A 25,117-nucleotide genomic window follows, 5' to 3' on the forward strand; every position below is an offset into this window, starting at 1 on the left:
ATACCACTGGGTGGGTCATTAAGTGTAACACACTTAACAAAAACACACACCAACCGCTACTTACATGCACAATCACACCACCACCCTGCACAAATAAACTCCGTAGCCAAGACTCTCATCTCCAGAACCAAACGCCTGGCTGACAAAGACCACTTGACAACTGAGTTACAGAATCTCTCAAATGTGTTAATCGCCAATGGATACCAGAAAAACAGGGTTACGAAGCTAATCCAAAAAGAAACACCCCCCAAAAACCAAGACACAGAAGAAAACAATGGCATGGCCCTCCTTCCTTATATCAAGGGCACTACAGACAAAATCAGCAAAATCCTCCATAAACACAATATCAAAACAGCCTTCTGCACCAACCAAAAAATAGCCAATATCCTCAGAAACCCAAAAGACAAAATCCAGCTGGAAAACCAAGGGGTCTATGAAATACCCTGCAAAGTCTGCCCAGCCACGTACATTGGACAAACAAACAGACGAATAAATGCACGTATCGCAGAACACAAGAATGCCGTCAAAAAAGAAGAAAAAACTTCCTCTCTTTTCCAACACATGAAAGAAACAGGACACGAAATTAATTTTGCAGATTCCAAATTGCTCTTTAACATGGAACATCACCACAAGAGAATAATCATGGAAGCCATCGAGATAGAGAAACACCCTCACAACATGAACAAGCGTGACGACACGTCCCGCCTGCCAGACATCTGGAAATTAGCCCTCCCCACAAAAACCGACACCAGAACCAGAGGCACACAGAACGCCGTCACCAATCAACCACACCAGACCCAAACCCAGACCCTCTCCACAGACATATTACAGACTCCATCCAGTAGCCAAACTATAGTGGCACCTCCGGATGCTGCACCCCCCTGCAATCCCTACACAGATCTGGCTGGCACAAGGCACAAAACCACAGCTCGCCCCTATACACGAAGCCAAGCCAGAGCACAACTAAATGCAGCACAGCCATCTTCTCAGAAAAACTCTTCACAAGCTCAAGAGGTCAAGACACAAAAGCTTTAGCAACTAATCTACACTTAATGACCCACCCAGTGGTATTCAGAATATCACTCATGAAATCACTCAAGATATCCCTCAAGTAATTAAGGAACAAAAGAAGAAAAGGCACACTAATCTAGGAACTTCCTCTCTGCCCAGAACGTTGGAGGCTATACACCACACCCCTCAACAGTATTTATAGGAACTCAAACACCAGATTCTGCTCTGTTCCAGTAACAAGAAGCCGAAAGCACCAGCCTGAAGATGACGAGTGAGACCTCGTCGAAACGTCGCACAGACACCCCGACTCTTACACGGGAAGACACCCGAAGACACCAAAACCTGCATATATATATATATATATATATATATATATGAGACACACATATTGGCTCTTATTTGGCTAAAATTGTTTCTGACCATTTCATGTCCCCACCAATGGAACATGCCACTTGGCTGACTTAGACTTTGGGCTCACCCAGACTTCCTTTTGTGATCCATTTCTAGGCGCAGGTGCAGGCTTTAAAGCTGCATGTTCAAGCAGGGGTTTTTTTTTGTCCTGGAACTTTTCCCCAGGAACACCCACATTTTACCGCTGAATTGGAGCAAAATGCAATCAGGTGTTCCATGGATTGACATTTGCTCAGATTTTGTGGGTTTTCCCAGGAAAAGCACTGGAACAAGAAAATCTGCTTGGACATGGTGCTTTAAAACATAGACCTGTGCCTGGAAAGCATGTCGCAAAAGGAAGTATGCATGAGCTCTTTATTCTAGGAGTGGGGTAGGAGAGCTGAAAATAATGTCAATATATTTCACATCTGGCAACCAATGCACAACCATTTACCATAAGTAATGTATTTAGTGTTAACTCTGGAAGTGTATACTTGATTCTGACCAAACTAAGCCCTCTAGAGCAAAATACACACCAGGAGTTAACATTACTTCTGGTAAATGAGCCACCATAGCTGCTAGAGGGCCATGAAAATTTGTGTCCCGGACTTTTTAGACTCTACCAATTTACTATCTGAAACCAAAGGAATGCATGGATTGCCATATGTGATTTCTCGCCCCCCCTTCTCTACTACCCCACTATAGAGAGTATGCATTTGTTTTTAAAAATGAATTAAAAAATCAACAGCATGAATCCATTCACTTCATGTTTTTTAAATTAATGAAAAACTAAACAAAATGAGTCAATTTACTTCATTAATTTTCATAATTAAAATGAATGGAAATTGAAATTAGGAATGAAACAAAAATATTATAGTTCTTGGATTCATTTCCCCATTTGTTACAGTTGAGATGAAGAAATGTAACACTCTGGAACAGCCTTCATATAGGCCAGAGAAAGGAAGAGCGGGGAGAGGAATTATTTAAAAATGAGAAATATTTTGTTCCATCTACAGTTTGGTAGGTCTGATCCTTTGGAGGGCCAAAATCATGCCAGTTGTATGCAAAACACAGACATTTCAGGCAGGATAAGAGGATCTGGGTCTCCCATTGAAAGCAATGGTGAGATCATTGCATGGGTGACTTTTTCCATTGCCTCTAAAATAGGAATCTTTTACCCAATCTGTCATAAATTTGGCAATTCTGACACCTTGGAAGGTCCATCTGCTTAGAAGGAAAACACTTTACATACCACAGGTGTTTAGTTGTTTCTCCCATTCAAAGCAACAGAACGTGTGCCTTTTAAATGGCCTGTTAAACAGCCTGCAACCCTCATCTGAGGCCCTTCTTTGTGTGCCCCCCCATGTGAAGTCCGAAGGGTGGTTCCACGAGAATGGGCCTTTTCTGTGGTGGCCCCCTGTTTGTGGAATGCTCTCCTCAGGGAGACTCTCCTAACACCATCATTACATATTTTTAGGAGCCAGGCAAAAACTTTCCTCTATGGCCTGTAACTGTTTGTGTTTTTTTCAGAAATGGGTGGGATGTTTTCAATGTATTTCTTTTGCCTTTGTTTTAATGTATCTCTGTGTGGTAGTGGCGGTATGGTTGTTAGTCCTGGGCAAGATAAAGTGACTGTCAAACAGCATAAGAATAAGAATCTGCTATCAGTTTGGCTTTGATTTCCAGTATCCTGTTGATGACATAGTTACTTTGAAAATGTGTAGAAGATTAGAACCCGTTTCAGCCTTCTTAATCCACAGCCATCTCAATCCCCTTCAAAAATGCGTTGAACCATTCATAACTTGCTCCCCAGGGTGACATGCTCAATCTGCAATCAGATTATTATTATTTCTCTATCCCACTTTTCCTCCAAAGACCTCAAGGTAGCCCCCCTTCTACTTTATCTTCACAGCAACCGTAAGATGGAGGTTAGGCTGAGAGACTGAGCTTCCTGGTTGAGAGGGAACTAGAACCCAGCAGTGGCGTAGCATGGGTTGTCAGCACCCGGGGCAAGGCAAGTAATTTGTGCCCCCTAACCTGTGGATTTGCGCCCCCTAACCCTAACCTCCAGATGTTGCGCCTGGTGCGGCCGGCCCCCCCCCTGCACCCCCCACGCTACGCCACTGGAACCCAGGTCTTAGTCTGACACTCTAACCACTACAGCACACTGGTTCTGGTAAGAACCTACATTAGTATGATGTTTGTACCTAATTTATTATTGTTACCGCTTGGATTTATAGTGAGTCCACATATAGACTCAAGGCTGCCTCACTGGACGCACAAGCTCTTGTGGTTAAAGGCTGTAAGCTGATTTAGCAATTACAGTACATGCTTTTGAATCCATCTAGTATCCACTATATAAATCTGATTAAAACAAAGCTATTATGGTGTCAGTCCTCCATCCAGTGAAAGAAAAATTAGGATACCGATCTCACAGGAATAGATTACTCAATACTTCAAATGTATGATTTGTTTTATAGTGCAATGCAATATTACCACTGGGTAATATTGTATGCCAGATTCTTCTATACTGCAGTGAACCAGCTGCGCAATGCTACTCTTTTGGAGAACTGATGCCTAATAAAGGAGATGTAATTGAGGAGTGCAGAGAAGAAGGGGGCAGTATTAAATTTTCTTCTAAAACTTTCCCAACACAAGCATGCTGACGACTCAGTAATCGTGTGAAGTTTTTCTATTTTTCATCTGCTTTCATAATGGTTATGTATTTTCCCCCTCTTGCTTCTTTCTTAATCGCAATTGCAATTGGCTCTATTTGTTTAAGTGATGCACACATATGAGTAGCAAAAACTGCATGTGTGTCTTAATCTCTTGTACAGGTTGCTTGGAACTTAAGGAAGATACCATTGAAAACCTCCTGGCAGCTGCGTGTCTCCTTCAGCTCCCTCAAGTAGTTGAAGTGTGCTGTCATTTTCTCATGAAGCTTTTACATCCATCTAACTGTTTGGGAATCCGGGCATTTGCAGATGCTCAAGGATGCACAGAGCTTATGAAAGTGGCTCACAGCTATACCATGGTAAGGCAGTTCAACATACCTTATCAGAGGAGAGCAGAGGCAAAGATTTCACTAGCATTCAGATATTTCTTATGTTTTTGTTTTGTTTCTTCATACCTTGTTATGTAGTATGTTTTATAGAAAATATTATAGATTGCAAAAATATAGCATTAAGAACTAGATAGTTTGATTAATCCACTATCGCCAGTGTGGTGTAGTGGTTAAGAGCGGTAGTCACGTAATCTGGGAAACCGGGTTCGTGTCTCCACTCCTCCACATGCAGCTGCTGGGTGACCTTGGGCCAGTCACACTTCTCTGAAGTCTCTCAGCCCCACTCACCTCACAGAGTGTTTGTTGTGGGGGAGGAAGGGAAAGGAGAATGTTAGCCGCTTTGAGACTCCTGAAGGGGAGTGAAAGGCGGGATATCAAATCCAAACTCTTCTTCTTCTTCTTCTATCTGCTCATTCAAATGATTATATATAACAGACTTATTTCCTTGATTGAAATACATGTTCTTTATTTATTGTTTAACTCAATGGTTAGATAAACATGTGTATTCTGATTTGGTGATTTCAAAGCAGACTTATCTCATCTCAATTTAATATATCTGTTCTTTCAGCCAAGTTAATAGAAGAAGTGTAATAATAACCCTTTGTGGGCAGCTGCATGGGTACAGATAGAAACCAGCACCATTGTATATTGGCATCCCAGTTAGTTCCCTTTGCATCTTTATCTTAAAATAAGAATTTTCCATTCTTGTCGCAATGGATTCTCACTACTAGAAATTCTGACACAGGAAGGGCGGGGTGGACGTGTTTTCCAAAGGACCCCAAGAGTACTGTGGAGAAATGCTATATATGTGTGGGTTTGCTTACGTTTTTGTTTAAAAGGAAGATACGTTATGGAACCTCTCATAGCCATGAGGCCCTGTTTTGTTACAACATGACGAGCCTTTTAACAGTGGTTGCTAGGTGACATTTTTGGCAGGAGAGAGAGATTGTTTGAAGGTTTACTAGACAGGGCTCAAATTAGGCAAATTGCAGTTAGCTGAACAATTAAAACTCCATTGGGAGTTAACTATAGGAGAAAGACGGTTGGAATTTGGACTGTTGAGGAGTTGCTTCAGGAGAAGAGGTGTGGAAGTAATTAGTGGGTGGTGCATTTGGATAATTGACTTGAGGGGGATGCCATTTAGAGGCAAGAGTCAGCAGCAATAGCCCTTGAGTACATACTCATAAGGTGCAAAACTCATCTGGCACCGTAAGTCTCCAATATGTGTAGTATCAGTATATTTGTGTGTGTGTGTATGAATCTATTGATTGATCGGCCTATCTATCTGGAACCCATATTAACTTTATCCTGTGTCTGGTGGTGAAGTTCATCTCATGTTCAAGCCTAACCACGTGACTAAGAGGTTGTGTGAAGCTTTCTGGGAGAATGGGTGGTGGTGAAGGTATTTAAAATACACAGACACCAGTACTTGTGTATAGATAAATGAGTCTGAGGCACCAGGATTCCTGACGTTGTGGTGGTAGTGGTGAAAGCTCTCCACAAGACCTGATATACATATCAGTATAGCCGTGGGACGCGGGTGGCGCTGTGGTCTAAACCACTGAGCCTCTTGGACTTGCCGATCAGAAGGTTGATGGTTTGAATCCCTGTGACGGGGTGAGCTCCCATTGTTCAGGCCCAGCTCCAGCCAACCTAGCAGTTCAAAAGCACATCAAAGTACAAATAGATAAATAGGTACCGCTCCAGCAGGAAGATAAACGCTGTTTCCGTGCACTGCTCTGGTTCGCCAGAAGCAGCTTAGTCATGCTGGCCACATGACCCAGAAGCTGTCTGCAGACAAACGCCAGCTCTCTCGGCCAGTAAAGCGAGATGAGCGCTGCAACCCCAGAGTTGGCTTCCTTTACCTTTATAGCCAGGGTTCCTTTACCTTTATAGCCACATAGTTTTACACACTCACACCCACAAAGTTTCAGTTTGCATTTACTTCAGTGAAATATACTCAGAGTCAAATGCTCTTTCAAGGATCATAGGAAACTGCCTGCAGTCAGACTATTGATTCATCTAGCTCAGTATTGTCTGTACTGACACATGAATGGCCCCTAGGAAGGGGCACCACATGCACCTTGACCCCCAGCAGCTGCACAGTGCAGGGGCAGCAGCCGAAGTGCTGGATTGACTCTGCTGCTGTGCTTGCACTGCACCAGCCTCCCTGCCACATCCTCCCCTCCCTTCTGATAAGCACACTGACATGATTGATGGGAGGTCAGGTGTGCAGCGGGTCCCTACTGGATGGCTGCCCTTGTAACTGAGAGTAGACATTTCCCAGAAGCTGGGAAGGCTTTCTCAGTCCTACATAACCCTAACCTGGGATCTTTTCAATCTAAAACATGTGCTGTTCTACTGACTTACAGTCCTTCCCCTAAATTTGATTTGGATCAGTTAAAATTATTTTAGATACAGAGAAGCTTTCGTTATTTTCATTGCATTTTAACAATTTATGCTGTGCCATTATAAAAATGTCCGCATGGGATTATTATTATTTTTTTAATAAAATTTTTATTGGGTTTTCACAATTTATATAAACACACACAATACACAATACAGACATACAAACACAAAGACAAACATATTGAATTTCAAATCCTTAATTTCTTAACCACTTTCCCTGACTTCTCCACACCTCCCCTTCTTGCATCCCAATTCCAATAGTTAACTCAGCAAGTTCTTATTTCCAACTTTTACCTTATTAATGTTTTACTTAATTCTTCTTAATTAACCAAATTTAACTGAACTGATTATTTCCACAGTGTTTGAGTGTGCACAAAAGAATCTTTGGGTTCTAGTTGTGACATGAAATTAAGTGTCTCATAATAATTATAATAAAGGGGTTTCAGGACTGGGTGTAAGGCACATATCTATATCTAGCCATAATTGCATAATTGCATAGTATTGAAGTATCACTACTTATAACCCAAAACTTAAAGCAAATGCAACAATTAAAATTAAATTAAAATTAAAATATTGAACTATGCTGCACCCAAGTTGTTCCTTGTGACTTGATACTATTAGTAATATTTGGCTACACTTTATTGTCTGCAGATAGAACTGTTCCTTCTGGTCTAGATGGAAATTATTACTGTAGTAATAAACAAAGCCTTAAATGCAGCTGCTGTGATTGCCTAGCCAGATATCCATTAGAACAAGCAGCGCTCTTGGTTAGATGCTTAGATGGGCTGGCAGCTCTTCAGAGATGGAGGGACTCATCATGGAATGTCAGTCAAGAGGCAAGGAAGGCAGAGATGCAGACAGAACTCTCTGTTGGCTCCTTGTCTTCCGGGACCCAGGCTACTCGCAAAGGGGGAGCTGGAGCTTTACAATCTCTGGTAGTGGATTCATTTCTCATAACACTTGGTTTCCAGACAATTGATCAAATTTGTCACCTCCTCTGCTCATGTCCCAGATTGTTAATATCCTTCTTAAACTGTGGTTCCCAGAACTGGACAGAGTACTCCAGGTGTGGTCTGACAAAGGCAGAATAGAGCAGGACTATGACTTGCCTTGATTTGGAGACTAGACTTCTGTTAATACAACGTAGAATAGCATTAGGGGTTTTGTTTTGTTTTTGCTGCTGCCTCACATTGTTGACTCATATGCCAATACCTCATCTGGATGTGCTGATGTAAGTAGAAGATGAATTTATATGTTAATCCTGTTGCTGTGAATTGGCTGCACATGCTAAAGATCTTCAGCAGCAACTATGAGAAAGAATGTTTAAATGGGAATTTTACCAGTGTAGTGTTGGTTTGATTTTGCGTTTCTGCTCCATTTCCTACAGAAGTCAAAATTTCACCGACATCCTTCAGGAATTAACAGTCTTCACGGAATATGTATAATTCAAATGAGCACTTTAATCCTACAGCTACACATTTTTATTCCTGGATTGCAAACTGGTTTCTAGCACCTCTGCTTCTTGCACCATTACAAAAGTTGGTATTCATTCAGCTGCTATAGTTACATGATTTTTGGAGATTACAATTACCTGTAGAATATGAGGCACTTCCAAATTATTTAAATAAATAAAAAAACAAATAAATAATAACAATAATTGATAGTATTTTTATGTGATTAGCTTATAATTTAATGTATGCATAGCCATGTATAATAATAATAATAATAATAATAATAATAATAATAATAATATATTGTCTATCTTAATATTATATTATGACAAAGCTATAGTATTAAACATAGTGGGGACTGGAAAATAAGCTCTTGGGGCTGTTTAAAGGAAAAGCCTGGTGGAAATTGTGATGATACAATTACAACAAGCATTTTTAGACAAAGACTAGGAAGGACGTCTTGTAGAGATAAGGATGCCTTTTTCTTCAAAGGTGGAATGATGCCAGATGGCTGAAAGGGCAATAAAAGAAAAGTAAATACACAAAACGATATTCATAAGCATTTTTTCCTGCTTAATTAGTATAGGCAAAGTGGGGAACAGTTTTGGCAGTTTCATGAAGTCATGCATTCCAATTTCATAAGCTGATAGGGTCCATGCCACATAATACTAGAGCAAGATAAATATGTTACAGTGAACAGGACACTTACGGGCAAGTTGGAGTTAAGCATCAGGGCAGAGAAACTGAACCTTGTGAAATCTGGTGTTTAGTACACACAGTTGGCACTAAATAATTCAACAGTAGTGGAACCAAATAAATAAAGGAAGTATCTACAATAAAAGGCAGCACAGACTGTGAAAGCAAACTAATGGTATAAAATGTGCAGTTTTGAACATATATAATGAAGGAGAGCCCACAAAAATCCAGGCAAGAATTTTATTTATAAACCTCTCTGAGAGACTTGAAAAGATACGAAAGGAGAGCTCTTTTCCTCGAAGCCTTTTGTGATTTTGTGCAATGAATACACATGTGTTAGTCATTTGTTGTGCTGAGTCCACTGGTGTCCCCTGGAGAATATACTTTTCTGGTAGGAATAACATGTTTCTGAGCACTGAAATGCCAATATATTGTACCTAGTGAAATTCCATATAGCTTTCAGGATTATGCAGTTACAATTGCCAGGAGGAAGGGGCTACATGAATTTTGTAGACATTTATTTTATGATGTGAAGCAATTAGCAATGTGAAGCAAAAACCCTTCAGTGTCAAGTTCTCCTATATTAGTGATTCCCAAACTGTACGCCAGGACTGACTTGTATGCTGAGAGAGGGGATGCAGTGTACCTTGATAAATCGAGTCATTGTGATGGATGTTTCCACAACTCCAGCCCCCTGCACACATTGACAAACTGAAGGGGGATCCATGCATTGAAAGGACATTAGAGCTGCACTGTTGGCCCTGCTCCAAATGTTACCCAGTTTCCTTGACCTCACTCCTGACATTTGCATACTGAGTGTGGGCATCTGCAATGGGCAGTACTATTTTTCTAGAAAAAGAAGTGCCGGAACTCACCTTGTTCTCTTATAATGGCAATGGCGCACAACCTCAGACAGTGGCGTAGCGTGGGTTGTCAGCACCCGGGGCAAGGCAAGTAATTTGCGCCCCCTAACCCGTGGATTTGCGTCCCCTAACCCGTGGATTTGCGCCCCCTAACCCTAACCCCCAGAAGTTGTGCCCGGTGCGGCCGCCCCCCCTGCACCCCCCACGCTACGCCACTGACCTCAGAGGTGCCAGAACTGAGTTCCAACGAGTTGCAGCTGAAAAAAAGCTATGGCGACAGGGGAGACTACATGTGTAGACGTCAGTGGAGGTGGAATCTCATGTGACCAGGTTTCCAGCTCTTAATGAAGGCCTGTGTACATGGGCTTCCCCGCTGCAGCCATTCATGTTCAATGCATGGATGTCAGGGGAGAAGCCAGGTTAGCATGTGGCATCTGGGGTGAGGCCAGCAGCATGGAAAGCCCTTCAGATGATTAGTGTGGAAGGCTTCTGTGTCTGTCAGAATGAGGAGACTCCAAACAGCACTGATGCTACCCTGAAAACCGCCTGCGGGAGTGCAATTTTCCCGAGGAAGGGACTAAGGAAACACTGGGGTTCCCTGGTATACCCTTTATTACAGCTGACAGGTACAAGGTAATTCCAGAAGTATTAATCATGGTCCCTTCCATGTGTGGAAAATTGCAGTCAAATACTGTATAACTAGCATGTTTGGGGCTAGTTAATGTATGCCTAGGCTTGGTTAGGTCATGCCCCCTTACCTCCCGTGAAGAAAAAAGTGAAGCTTCCTTTGTTCATTCTATTCCACCATGTGAAGCTGACCCATGCATCACATCTGGGCATGATTGTTTCAAGCCCATACTGCATGCCCAGAAATATTTTTCTGTAGTTTGTAACCCGAGAATTTCCTACCTGTGTTTTTCTTGCTACTGTACTCTATAACACATGAATGTGGCCTTTAGAGTGTGTAAGTAAAGCATTCAAACCTACTAATGGTGTGATCTGCAAGAGGGGTAGAGAGGGCACTGTAAGTGGACTAAATGGGATATTAAAAAGTTTAGCAGCCTATTGTTCCCATGCTTCACTGTGCTGAATGATTCTGTGTTGTCAAATTTTGCTGGGGGCTCTCTCTTACTGGAAAGTGTAGTTACACCCAAACTTTGAATCTAGGGGTCCAGCCCTCAGATTTTAAAAATGGCTATGAGTAGAAAGAGGGACGCGGGTGGCGCTGTGGGCTAAAGCCTCAGCGCCTAGGGCTTGCCGATCGAAAGGTCGGCGGTTCGAATCCCCGCGGCGGGGTGCGCTCCCGCTGCTCGGTCCCAGCGCCTGCCCACCTAGCAGTTCGAAAGCACCCCCGGGGGCAAGTAGATAAATAGGTACCGCTTACCAGCGGGAAGGTAAACGGCGTTCCGTGTGCGGCTCTGGCTCGCCAGAGCAGCGTTGTCACGCTGGCCACGTGACCCGGAAGTGTCTGCGGACAGCGCTGGCCCCCGGCCAATAGATGTGAGATGGGCGCACAAACCCCAGGGTCTGTCAAGACTGGCCCGTTCGGGCAGGGGTACCTTTACCTTTACCTTTATGAGTAGAAAGACTATCTGATCTCCCCCTGCTTAGCCATCTTGACAAATTTTGAAAAAGCTGAGTTTCACTGCTTTGCACTACTGCTTCCTGTACAGAGTATTATTTTTTTTAAGGATAAGATAGGTTTTTTCCTTCCCCACCATCCCCAGGCAGACAAGGTTTCACCCCAACAGTGATAAAAATAATGGATATTCCACTATTGTTGCTGGAGAAGTATTCTGCAAAGAATAAAATGTAGTTGGGACATGTTTTGTTTAATTGCATTAAAAAGTCCTAATAAATGCATCAATAAATACAATTACACAAGTATTTTTTCCCCCATTTGAAATTGCTGAAGAGAAGAGTATTGCAGAAAAGAAAGTACCCAGAATGTGGAGCCCAGCATGGAACCCACAGCAGAGTGGCTCGTGAGTGATCTGAAGAGTGCTGAGAAAGTCTAAAAAGAAGCAGAGTGCTGTGATTGAAAGGAAACCAGCAGCTTATTCTATGTTGTGTCCTTATGAAGAGCAGTTCATAGATTTTTGTTAAAGTTAGACCATACCTGAGTTCAACAGCAATTTTACCATTTTAATGTAGCAGTGTCAGTGTTACTCAGACATGCCTGGAACTTGTCGCAGATTGCTCATTATATATTGGATTTTGCACCAATTAAAGGGTCAGTATAGAATTTGAAATGCAATCCATTGCAAAGGATATCATCAAAGCAAAGGGGAAGGAGACTAAGGCTGCACTTTTATCTGTACTTTTTCTGGGAGTGAGCCCCATTGAACTCAACGGTCTGAATAGATATGTATTGGATTGCACTGTTAGTGAATAATATAAACTTAAGAGGGGGATGGGGGCGACACCAAAAACTAAAATAATGTAGAAATGGTTAAAGCCACATGAAAGGCTGGGAATTTAGTCAGAGAAAAGGGTTTAAGATGATGACTGATAAAGCACATACCTTTTGAGAATATGTAAAGGGAAAGTAAGCACTCTAAAGAGGAGAATAATATAGCCAAAGATAAGTAAAAAAAATAAAAATCATTTATTTCAGTGGAATAGATAGGTGTGCATTTTGTACGTTTTCTCCACTGGAACATGAAAGTGTCCAGCTTTATCATACCTGTGGCTATTATTTATCCAACTGATAACAAATTGACTGCAAAAAGTGATCACTATTCTGCATACAGAACTTCAGAAAATGCATTAGTCACATGAAAGAACAGAAAACTTGAGTACAATATTTTGTTTCACTTTCCCCTTTCCTGAACCTGAGCTTTATAGGGCATGTTTCCTTTGGAGGAAAAATATGGGAGATTTATAGAGTTTTTATACTAAAGTTTAACAAGCGAGTAGGAGAAAAAACAAACATACAACTGCAAGCACGAAGGCAAAACTAGTAAAAAACCAGCAGTGTGCAGCATCCCAAAAATCCAAACCCAAAACTGCATCTTTTCTTTGGTCTTTATGCATGTTCTACGAGCTTATACAAACTAATTTTTGCTACCTAAATTCTTGCAGGTGGACATTTCTCAAACTATGTTTCAAATGGCTATAGCAATGCATGGCTTTCTGTTTCAGTACTGATCCACACACACTAAATACAAGTGTAGCCAGGTTCGTTCATAAGAAAAAACAACCTTAAAATCCAAAAACGTGGCAACATTTTGAGTTATCCTAAGCCTCTGGGTCCAAGGAGGATTTTTAAATGAGCAGACACACTACTACCTCTAAGAGCTTCATGCAAAGATGCATTTACTGCGCCTTGGACTCACTAGTGAATAGCATGGTTGGGCAACAGTGCTTATCTGACCTTTCAGCAACTGGGGGTTGGAGGCAGGTGGTGGGGAAGTCAACATGCAAACTTTGTAGATGATGATGACTCCCTTGCCCCCACCTAATCCCTCCAGCCAATGAAGGTGCTGCACTGAGTACCCAGGTGGACAAAACAGGGTCTGACTAACCCCACCCTTGGTAATACAAGCCAGGTTGGCCTCCACATCCATGATTAAATCATGGATGACAGATGTCTTGCTGTGGACTGCCCTGGCATTGAAAAGCACCACCACTAGCCTAGAGAATGGGTTGACAAGATGGGTTGACACCTAAGCCTTGGGGGATGCAGGAAGGACCAGGAAGAGACAATAATTTTAAGCATCTGCCCATCTTCTCACGAGGCTTATCAAACCTTCAGCACCATATCTCTCCCAGACTTGATCATTATAATACAGGTACCCTTCCCCTCTGCATTCACCCAGGCACATAATTTTAGTCACCACACATTATCCCTATCAATAAGGAAAGTGGAAGGCAGGGCAGGGGTAGTATTTGAGACAAATACCTGGTCTGGTCACAGCAGTCATGCTTAGTTGTCTGGAGCTATTTGCTCTGAATTCACCTGTACAGTGCACCTAGACTCTGGCACACTATTCTGGTTCCATGAGTGTTATCTTTTGAAGCCCACAGGAAATATTAGCAGAAGTAAAGAGGAAGGTACTGGTAGATAATATGACACAGATTTTCCTATATTAGTTATACCAATGTTTAGCTATTCATACAGTGTAGGCAATGAGAGCCATAGATCTGTCTTGCTAAATGATAAAATTAAACAAGTATTGGTGTGAGTGATGGATTTAAAAGAAGAAATCATGATGTCAACTTCTGCTGGATTACCAAGCTTCCATAGATCAACAGAATGGTCTTTCTCATGGGTGAAAGGCAGTAGCAAAGCTGTATTTCTCTGTGTTCGTGATATTAAAGGAGGCTTAGGCTTCCCTTGCTTTTGATATCTTTTCCCTCCACCCCTGTTTTCCCCATAAACTGCTGTACTTCATAAGATCACTGCTTGTGGTTTGGCTTTCTGGAGGTGCTTGCTTGAAATGAATGGATATAACTAGCACTTATCACAGTGTGGAACTTTTTTATGATAAGCTTTCTCTAATACAGCAGTGATGCCACAGCACCACTTCATCAGGGCACAGTTGGGGGAAGAGGAAAAGTAAAAACATTTAAGGGACTGGCATATGGACAACAAGTCAATTAGCAGGCATATAAGGAAGACAACTGCTGGTACTGAAATGCCTCAGATCTTATCGGGAAAGTAGTTAAGCAAACAGCCCATGGTGAATTAGTCTGCAATCTGATGCCTAATTTAACTCCAAGAACCTCCAACCTTATTGCATAAATTGCACAAAAGGAAATTAACATGTTAGAAAATAAGGCTGAATTACTGCATAGACACAACACAAGATCTGCTTCTTGAACTGAAATATTTTACATTTAGGATGGAAATTTTCAGAAAGAGTCCTAAAGTTCAAATTTAATTTCTTTGAGGAACAGACACTGACCTACTGGTTACAATACACAGAATTGCATTTTTATATGTTCATAAGAACTGACCATATTAACTTACTGTCAAACCAGTTTTATCAACTGTATTTTATTGTGAGAGGAGAATGCAGTATGTATCTGCTGATATCAGTAAATATAAGTATAATTTACTGAGTAAGTAACCAGGAGATGCTCACCATTTTACTCCCTGCATAATAATAATAATAATAATAATAATAATAATAATAATAATAATAATAATGTTTTACATGCATTTTCCAAACAATTCTACATTGGCCAGTCAAGTTAAAAAGGATTCTAATCTGAGTGCAAAGGATTCAGTAGCCTCATGACCTGTGACATAGCTCATTGATCTGTCTCAAACTCTATATACACGTAGGCCCCTAAGTTCTGACCTTGCATGTTCAGCTGAGCAGGACACTCTACCTACTGCGCTTTCAAAGTGCCAACAACTGACTTCAGGGACCCTGGGTTAAAAAACACCTTGTCTGGATCTAGGTACAGTCACCCATAGCCTATGTCTAACTTCATGTGGGTGATTCCCTCTAAAGAACTTGGGATCTAGAATTATCTGATGGTTGCCTGACTAGGAGATTGCATTGGGGTCTAATGTTAGCTGGTTTGAGCTTTTCAAAAGGAGACTGGAATATTTTGCAAGAAGGACAGGCCTTCTGCTCGAATTACCTTTCCCTGTCATATGTATAATTTTCTCGTTACCCTTTCCCAAATTCTGCATGATTTAAGTTTAGCATGTCATATGAAGTAATAAAAGTATGCTTGCCTAAAAGAGGTCCTTTATGATGATGTTGTTGTTTTAAAAACTTTTGATAAAACTCTCCGTAGTGAATTTTATATGAAACTTTCAGTGTCCAAGTTTATTTTTCTCTATATTTTATAGAGCCATCAAGATGTACAGACAGGTAGAATTTTGTAAGACACGTCAAGATTCCTGATTTTCTGAAGTAAGCATTAATTATTGGTGGCAAAGTTTCAAATTCTGCAATAATGTCTAGAGTGCTTGGCCTTAATCATATTCTTTTACCAGAACCATCCACTATTGCTTGTGGAATATCATACAGTCTCTTACGCTCTTCCATGGTCTATTTGCCTCCTCATTGTTCTCATTACTCCACCAGGGAGCCACAGAGAAGCCACACAGAAATGAGCCATGCATTAGCAAACCAACCAGTCAGGGACTTAGTATCTGTGTAAACTGCTTTGAGACTATAGTACAGTGGGCCACACTTTCAGAATAAAAATTTGCTCACATCGCACCAAATTTTTTTTTATTCATAAGAAATACACCGGAAAAGGAAAAAAGACAACAACTAGCGGTCCTTGATTTATAACATAGTGCACAACTACTTTATAGTATGATCATCTCAAAAGTATAAAACAATGCAGCTACATAAGAGCACGAGTCATTCCCAAAATATAATTATAAACAAGACTCTTACATGCAGTATGTATCTTAAGTATGCACACAAACTCATTGAGAGGTATTAGCTTGCTTTTGTGGACTAAACTCATTTATATTAGGTCTAATTTGAGGCAAACTCTCATTTTTTCCTCTTTTTCCTGATCTTTCCTATTTGTAAGAGTTGAAAATCCTTGTTCACGACAATATGTTGTGGAGACGGATAGCCAATGCTTCTGAAGAGAGGTATGGATACTGTTTCTGGTTGTGTGTGTGTGTGTGTGTGTTTGTGTGTACACACATGCTATACTATACTACACTGGAATGTTTAAATATTTCTTTGATTGCCCTTGAATCTTGAAGGGGTACCATTTGGCCTGTGATGCCTGTTCCCCGAAACCACGGCCACCCACCCCTCACATTACATCATATCAGGTGTGGGGCAGGTGCAGACATGTTTACAAAGCAATCACCAGGAGCTTTAAGTGAGATTCTGATAGTTTTTTAATTGTAATTATTTGCATGATTTACGCTCACCCCCCCCCACATATATGGTTTTAATTATTTCAGTGTTTGTTTTTTTAATGATTCTGCCTTGAGACATTCCCAGGGGAAAATATGGTATAAAACCAGAGGTTCAAAGAGCAGTGGGGGGCTCTTTGAAAGCCCATTTACAGACAACCTCATGCTGCTCTTTGAGCCTCCTGTTTTGGGATGTTGCAAGAGCAGTATGTGGGTATTTGCATTAGGGTTTTCAAACCACTCCCTCCACTTTAAAGTCTCAGCAGTCGGAATTTCAAATTGCAGCATCATGTGACATCATTGTGATGTCAGGTGATTGACAGGTTTGCAGTCACACCCACCTGTCAGATTTGGCCTGCCAGGGGTGGGGAGATAAGAACTAATTTATGGTCTGGCTTATTGTTACATTCAAACAGACAAATCATTAAAGGTAAGACTTGGCTACAGCTTATGGTTTGTCTATGGTGAGACAAATCATGAGCCTTTGTTCAGCCATAATGCTAAGCCAAATCATGGCTCACAGTGGCAAGGCAGCAGGACTATAGGAGGACCAAAGCAGCTGTGAGTACCTGCACCCCAGTTTGTCATATTTCACTATGGTTTTGTTTAGTAATACATGTGAATTGGGCTTGCGATTCCTAGTCTCATTTCTATCCACATTTTATGTAAGGCTGGGGGCTTAGTGGTGTCTTCTGTTAGGTCTTTGTTTTGACTTCCTGATTCTCTGACTTTTGGTAAATAAAGTTGTAGTTAGCAGTGCATTGCTTGAGATCCTAATGAATGTCATTAGCCCACTTTTATTTTTAGAATGAATAGGAAGTGTTCCTGTTGTAAGTGGGGGAACAATATGTGTCCTGACACAGTAATGTTAATGGGGATATCATATTTTTCACTTAATTAGTCCATGTAATTGGGCATAATTGATGTTAATTGAAATGATTACATGATGCAAAGAAAGAGAGTGAACTATATTTTAAGAGAGCATATTTGTTTAGATTTGTAATCCTCCGAAATTAATTTTAAGAACACCACTGTGATGGATTAGTTTAGTTTACTACCGAAAACTGAATAGGCCTAAGGCCATGTTCTCCTTTTCTTTTCTTTTTTCTTTTCTTTTCTTTTTTTCAAAAAAGTGCTTAGAACAGTGCAGTTTGACAGCTATATAATTGTTTGCAAGGTGCTGTGTACTGCTCACATTAATAAAAGAGCATTCTAACCCATCAACCTCTCATCACATTTTCTGGCCAAAGAAATTTGCATTGTTTGAAACTGAATTAATGAAAGGGTTTGCATCCTTCTGCTAGACAGTAAGGTGTGAGTTCTTTGGGTCCTTGGGGGATGGAGTTGGTGAGATGCCAATAAGTGCTGCCCTCTATTGCTCTCGCCTAGTCAAATTGCCTGCTAAGAAATTGCTCTTGGCTGAATGTAGTGCTTCCTGTAGAAAATATAAAGGGGGTGAGGAAGCCCCCATAACTTATTATTTGTTTCAGGAGAAACCAGGTAGTCTTCCATTTGTTCGTTTACTTTGAACATGTATGTGCTTCTTTTTCTGTAATAATGTTTTGAAACTGGAAAGAGAGGAATTGTTTTGAAACTGGAAAGAGAGGAATTGTTCCTAACGATTATAATGAGGATATCATTTTATGAATATTAGCTAAGCCATAATGTCTCATTCCAATCCCCTATAATGAGCAGAACATCCTTCTTTGGTGTCACTTCGATAAGGTTTTGTAAGTCTTCATAGAACTGGTCAATTTCAGTTTCTTCAGCACCAGTAGTTGGTGCATAAACTTGGATTACTGTGATGTTAAAAGGTCTGCCTTGGATTCGTATCGAGATCATTCTATCATTTTTGAGACTGCATCCCAGTACAGCTTTCGCCACTCTTTTGTTGACTATGAGGGCCACTCCATTTCTCTTACGGGTTTCTTGCCCACAGTAGTAGATATGGTAGTCATCCGAACTGAATTCGCCCATTCCCGTCCATTTTAGCTCACTGATGCCCAGGATGTCAATATTTATTCTTGCCATCTCATTTTTGACCACATCCAACTTACCCAGGTTCATGGTTCTTACATTCCAGGTTCCTATGCAATATTTTTCTTTACAGCATTGGACTTTCCTTTCGCTTCCATGCATATCCACAACTGAGCGTCCTTTCGGCTTTGGCCCAGCCGCTTCATCAGCTCTGGATCTACTTGTACTTGAAGTGACACCAAAGAAGGATGTTCTGCTCATTATAGGGGATTGGAATGCTAAAGTAGGGAATCAAGAGATAAAAGGAACAACTGGCAAGTTTGGCCTTGGAGATCAAAACGAAGCAGGGCAAAGGCTAATAGAGTTCTGTCAAGAGAACAAGCTGGTCATCACAAACACGCTTTTCCAACAACACAAGAGACGACTCTACACATGGACATCCCCAGATGGGCAACATCGAAATCAGATTGATTATATTCTCTGCAGCCAAAGATGGAGAAGCTCTATACAGTCAGCAAAAACAAGACCTGGAGCTGACTGTGGCTCAGATCATCAGCTCCTTATAGCAAAATTCAAGCTTAAACTGAAGAAAGTAGGAAAAACCACTGGACAGGTAAGATACAATCTAAACCAAATCCCTTATGAATACACAGTGGAAGTGAGGAACAGGTTTAAGGATTTAGATTTGCTGGACAGAGTGCCTGAAGAACTATGGATGGAGGCTCGCAACATTATACAGGAGGCAGCAACTAAAACCATCCCAATGAAAAAGAAATGCAAGAAAGCAAAGTGGCTGTCCGACGAGGCCTTACAAATAGCGGAGGAGAGAAGGCAAGCAAAATGCGAGGGAGATAGTGAAAGATACAGGAAATTGAATGCAGATTTCCAAAGAACAGCAAGGAGAGACAAGAAGGCCTTCTTAAACGAGCAATGCAAAGAAATAGAGGAGAGCAACAGAATGGGAAGAACCAGAGATCTGTTCAAGAAAATCGGAAATATGAAAGGAACGTTTCGTACAAAGATTACCATAATAAAGGACAAAAGTGGTAAAGATCTAACTGAAGCAGAAGACATCAAGAAGAGGTGGCAAGAATACACAGAGGAATTATACCAGAAAGATATGGATGTCTCGTACACCCCAGGTAGTGTGGTTGCTGACCTTGAGCCAGACATCCTGGAGAGTGAAGTCAAATGGGCCTTAGAAAGCACTGCAAATAACAAGGCCAGTGGAAGTGATGGTATTCCAGCTGAACTGTTTAAAATTTTAAAAGATGATGCTGTTAAGGTGCTACACTCAATATGCCAGCAAGTTTGGAAAACTCAGCAGTGGCCAGAGGATTGGAGAAGATCAGTCTACATTCCAATCCCAAAGAAAGGCAGTGCCAAAGAATGCTCCAACTACCGCACAATTTCACTCATTTCACATGCTAGCAAGGTTATGCTTAAAATTCTACAAGGAAGGCTCAAGCAGTATGTGGACCGAGAACTCCCAGAAGTGCAAGCTGGATTTAGAAGAGGCAGAGGAACCAGAGACCAAATTGCAAACATGCGCTGGATTATGGAGAAAGCCAGAGAGTTCCAGAAAGACATCTACTTCTGCTTCATTGACTATGCAAAAGCCTTTGACTGTGTTGACCACAGCAAACTATGGCAAGTTCTTAAAGAAATGGGAGTGCCTGATCACCTCATCTGTCTCCTGCGAAATCTCTATGTGGGACAAGAAGCTACAGTTAGAACTGGATATGGAACAACTGATTGGTTCCAAATTGGGAAAGGAGTACGGCAAGGCTGTATATTGTCTCCCTGCTTATTTAACTTATACGCAGAATTCATCATGCGAAAGGCTGGGCTGGATGAATCCCAAGCCGGAATTAAGATTGCCGGAAGAAATATCAACAACCTCAGATATGCAGATGACACAACCTTGATGGCAGAAAGTGAAGAGGAATTAAAGAATCTTTTAATGAGGGTGAAAGAGGAGAGTGCAAAATATGGTCTGAAGCTCAACATCAAAAAAACGAAGATCATGGCCACTGGGCCCATCACCTCCTGGCAAATAGATGGGGAAGAAATGGAGGCAGTGAGAGATTTTACTTTCTTGGGCTCCATGATCACTGCAGATGGTGACAGCAGTTACGAAATTAAAAGACGCCTGCTCCTTGGGAGAAAGGCGATGGCAAACCTAGACAACATCTTAAAAAGCAGAGACATCACCTTGCCAACAAAGGTCCGTATAGTAAAAGCCATGGTTTTCCCAGTAGTGATGTATGGAAGTGAGAGCTGGACCATAAAGAAGGCTGATCGCCGAAGAATTGATGCTTTTGAATTATGGTGCTGGAGGAGACTCTTGAGAGTCCCATGGACTGCAAGAAGATCAAACCTCTCCATTCTGAAGGAAATCAGCCCTGAGTGCTCACTGGAAGGACAGATCCTGAAGCTGAGGCTCCAATACTTTGGCCACCTCATGAGAAGAGAGGACTCCCTGGAAAAGACCCTGATGTTGGGAAAGATGGAGGGCACAAGGAGAAGGGGACGACAGAGAATGAGATGGTTGGATGGTGTTCTTGAAGCTACTAGCATGAGTTTGATCAAACTGCGGGAGGCAGTGGAGGACAGAAGTGCCTGGCGTGCTCTGGTCCATGGGGTCACGAAGAGTCGGACACGACTAAACGACTAAACAGCAACAAATGTCTCATTATGTATCTTTCCACATTCTGGAAACCTAGAGGTTTCACAAGTCTCAAACAGTGTACCATACCAAATGGTCCACTATTCCTGTGGAAGTTACTTGGTTTTGTAGTGATCTTACCATGACAACAGCCTTACATTTTTGCCTTCAATCACCAGATCACCCAAATCGTGAAGAGTGCAGTACACTGTGTGACTTTTCACTCGTGCACAGATCAGTACATCCTGTGCCAGTCCCAGGGGTGCCATGGAGACCATGAAGCCCTGTGCAGAGCAAGCAAGATATCAGGAATTTGGGCACCTCCAGCACCAGCCTCAAGTCAGAGAGTAAACCACATGCATAGCACCTGAAATTAGAAATACACAAACAAGACCAGACCATATATTTTGCTGAGTAAAACACATTACAAAGCCAGTCTTGGTGAATCATGGAAACTCTAGTTCCCTGATATCCACCCTGAAGTTGTTACTAGAACAAGTATCTGGTCATAACAAGCTGGGCCAGTAAAAGTCCACTCATCTCATTTGATCAGGTCTCAGTAGTTCATGGCAGGTTGGCTTTTTCTTCAAGAACACATGTGTTGTGGATGTGAAAGCCCATCCTAAGAAAAATCTTAGGATGCATGCTTATTCTCTTGAAGTTTGCAGTAAGAGAAGCATTATATAAGGGGTGATGGCTTTTGTAATTCTGGGACTGAGGGACGTGGGTGGCGCTGTGGGTTAAACCATAGAGCCTAGGACTTGCCGATCAGAAGGTCGGTGGTTCAGATCCCCGCGACGGGGTGAGCTCCTGTTGCTCGGTCCCTGCTCCTGCCCACCTAGCAGTTTGAAAGCACGTCAAAGTGCAAGTAGATAAGTGGGTACCGCTCTGGCGGGAAGATAAACGGTGTTTCTGTGCGCTGCTCTGGTTCGCCAGAAGCGGCTTAGCCATGCTGGCCACATGACCCGGAAGCTGTACGCCGGCTCCCTCGGACAGTAAAGCGAGATGAGCGCCACAACCCCAGAGTCAGCCATGACTGGACCTAACGGTCAGCAGTCCCTTTACCTGGAAAATCAGGAGACTTGGAGGGTATGATTTTAGCATATAATAAACAACCGTGACGTGCCAACTCTGCGCTGAGGCTGCGTTAGTCTCTTTAATTGGCATTCAGAAATATAGCTGGCTTTTATGTACATCTTAAAATTGAGCAGAGACCATACTGCTTTTATGACAAGTAAAAAGCTCATAAAATCTAATGTTTTGCTTTCTTTGATGAGTATTATAGACAGAATTATTTTTTCTTTGGCTTTCTATATCAGGGGTGAGATTAGGGTGTCTAGTTTGCGTTCTTGTTTGTCTTCTTGCCTCTTAAAGCATTTTTCATATTCCCTGTGAAAAAGCCTATCGGATAGGAAAATATAGCGCAGAACTGTAATAAATAAATAATAAACACTTTAAACAGAGATGAACTATATGCAATAATACAACATTTATTTCCAGGATGGTGAAATAGGTATACCAAGAGCATATTGGAGACTGGGTTTTAGTAAAGCATTGCAGAATTGCAGTATTTAAATTAATGTATTAAATATTAGGCTTGCAAGACCATGGGCTGGGAGAGAAATTGCTGAATGTGTTTATTTCTTTATTTGTTTGTGTTATATCCTCCTTCTCAAAGGAGCCCCGTATGGCATCCACATCCACAATAATAATAGAAAACATTCTGAAAAAGTTAAAACATTCTAAAAATCATTACATTTGAAAACATAGTTTCCTCCATTGATCTCAGGTTTTCCAGGAACAGTATCCCACCAAATGCTTTCAAATTCCTCCTCCTAATAATAATAATAATAATAATAATGTCAAAGACTGACATACTTCACTCTTGACCTCTGCAAGTCTTCTACAAAGTTCTGGTGAGAATTATTGCCTATTATTACGAGATGACTTGGCTAGGGCTCCCAGAGCATGAAAAATAGCTTTCATTTTATTGAGAGCTTATTTCCAATGATCAACTTCAGTGAACTTAGGGAAATAGTCTATCATCAGAAGATAAGGGGTCTTCTCCAGATGGGATGGGTCATTCCCAATTTTCTGCCAAGTCAGTTTAGGAGGACAGCAGTCTTAAGAGGTACTGGCAGATTTGCCTGCCTTCTGGCACCTGCATTAAAATCTCCGCACCCCCTCTTTTTCCTGCATGATGATGTGCCAACCTGTGGGCATTCTCTTGCATCTCTGATGGGCATGGTTCCTTTAGGCCCTGTTCCAAATGATGTCCGAGAGCCTGTTTGTCTGGCTTTGCAATTTGCATATGGTATTCAGAGTGACCACTTTCTACCCTCTGAAGTGGAAGTTTCCTGTTTAAATTCATTCTGGAGCAGTTATTGTTGTGCTGTTATGTATGAGGTCTGGGGGAACTTGATGTTTTTCTTATGATGCAACCTCCAAATTTACTTCAAACTTTGATTTGGGAGCAAGCAAAATTGCTCCCAAAACTTGGGAACAAGCAAAATGCACCTTACAGTTTTTTCAAGAACATTTTTTGGCTTCTCTCAAATCCACTCAGGTTTTTCACCTTTGAACGAATATTCTTCTTTAGATATTGATGTAATCAAAATCCAGTGGTACCCTCGGGATACATGGAAACCATGACTGAGAAATTTCATTAACCTTATGGAAACCTTTTTTATTTTTTTATTTTTTACCCTTTATCAAAATTCCTTAAATAGCTTGCCTAGAGAGGAATGCCCAAGTTGACTTTAAATTTTGATATATGTAAAAAAAATGGATGGTGTGATCTGTAAAAGTGGGAAATATATGCTCAGTTCTTCCTTAGATCTTGCCATAGACCTTAAAAGGCAAGGTATCTGAACACTCATAGTAATGGACTAGTTCAGCCATAATGAAAAATAATGGTTTCCTGCTACGTGATGGACCATGATGAGTCTTGGACTTGCATGTTCAGAAGCTTTCAGTTGGTTAACAAAAACAAGCTACAAACAAACATAGTTCTCTGTGACATCTGAATTGGGTAAACTGTGGTTTGTTTAAACTATGGTAAGAAAAAGGATGGATCAGGCCAGAGTTTCAGATCCTTACTTGTTCTGAAACCATAGTTTACAGTTTATATGTTTGGTTTAAAATAAGGAACATGATATGACTGGCAGAATCTGAGACCAGGGAGAAGAAATGGTGGAAGAAGACTGGAAGAAATTCAAAGACTATCTGCAGAAATACTGTAAAATTAATGAATGTTAAAATGATGTTGGACTGAAAATAAGTGGTTTTGGTATTAAGGCTAATAAGAATATGTAAATATAGATAGTTATATGGATGAAAATTTATAGTTATAATAGGTTAAGAATATAGAGTAAAGATAAATGAAAAAGGGTAAGGATTTGCTGAAAGGACTTTGTAAACGGGAATACAAAAAGGGGAGGTGTGAGGAGGTCAAGGAAATAAGCAAACGAACCTAAAGATATTGAAAAATGGATTATTTCTTTTTTAAGATTTTTTTTTCCTTTCCTTTTTTTCTTCTTTTTCTACTTTTTTAAATGTCTGGGTTTTTTTGTATTTTATATCACACTGTTTTTCTTTTGTGTAAAATCTCAATAAATATTTTATAAATAAAATAAAATAAAATAAGGAACAAACACTTCTGACCTTCTCATGCACAAATGAGAATATATTCGGGAAGCCTGAGACTCACTGAAGCATATTCACATCACAGGAAAC

General features: G+C 41.1%; 1 protein-coding gene and 1 long non-coding RNA gene across 6 annotated transcripts in view; one reads left to right on the forward strand and one right to left on the reverse strand.

Annotated features, from left to right (window-relative positions):
* LOC309531769 overlaps positions 1 to 25,117 on the reverse strand; it is a 303,126-nt gene that overhangs the window by 251,823 nt on the left and 26,186 nt on the right. The window lies entirely within an intron of this gene.
* The window catches only part of KLHL1 (kelch like family member 1), a 152,094-nt gene that overhangs the window by 37,133 nt on the left and 89,844 nt on the right, over positions 1 to 25,117 (forward strand). For all 5 annotated transcript variants that reach the window (XM_082221419.1, XM_082221415.1, XM_082221417.1 and 2 more), the window contains exon 4: positions 4,239 to 4,435. In XM_082221419.1, the coding sequence (XP_082077545.1) occupies positions 4,239 to 4,435 (197 nt within the window). The remainder of the gene's footprint in view (positions 1 to 4,238; positions 4,436 to 25,117) is intronic.

The sequence above is a fragment of the Podarcis vaucheri genome, assembly GCF_965113315.1.
Source record: "Podarcis vaucheri genome assembly, chromosome: 4".
Classification (NCBI taxonomy): domain Eukaryota; kingdom Metazoa; phylum Chordata; class Lepidosauria; order Squamata; family Lacertidae; genus Podarcis; species Podarcis vaucheri.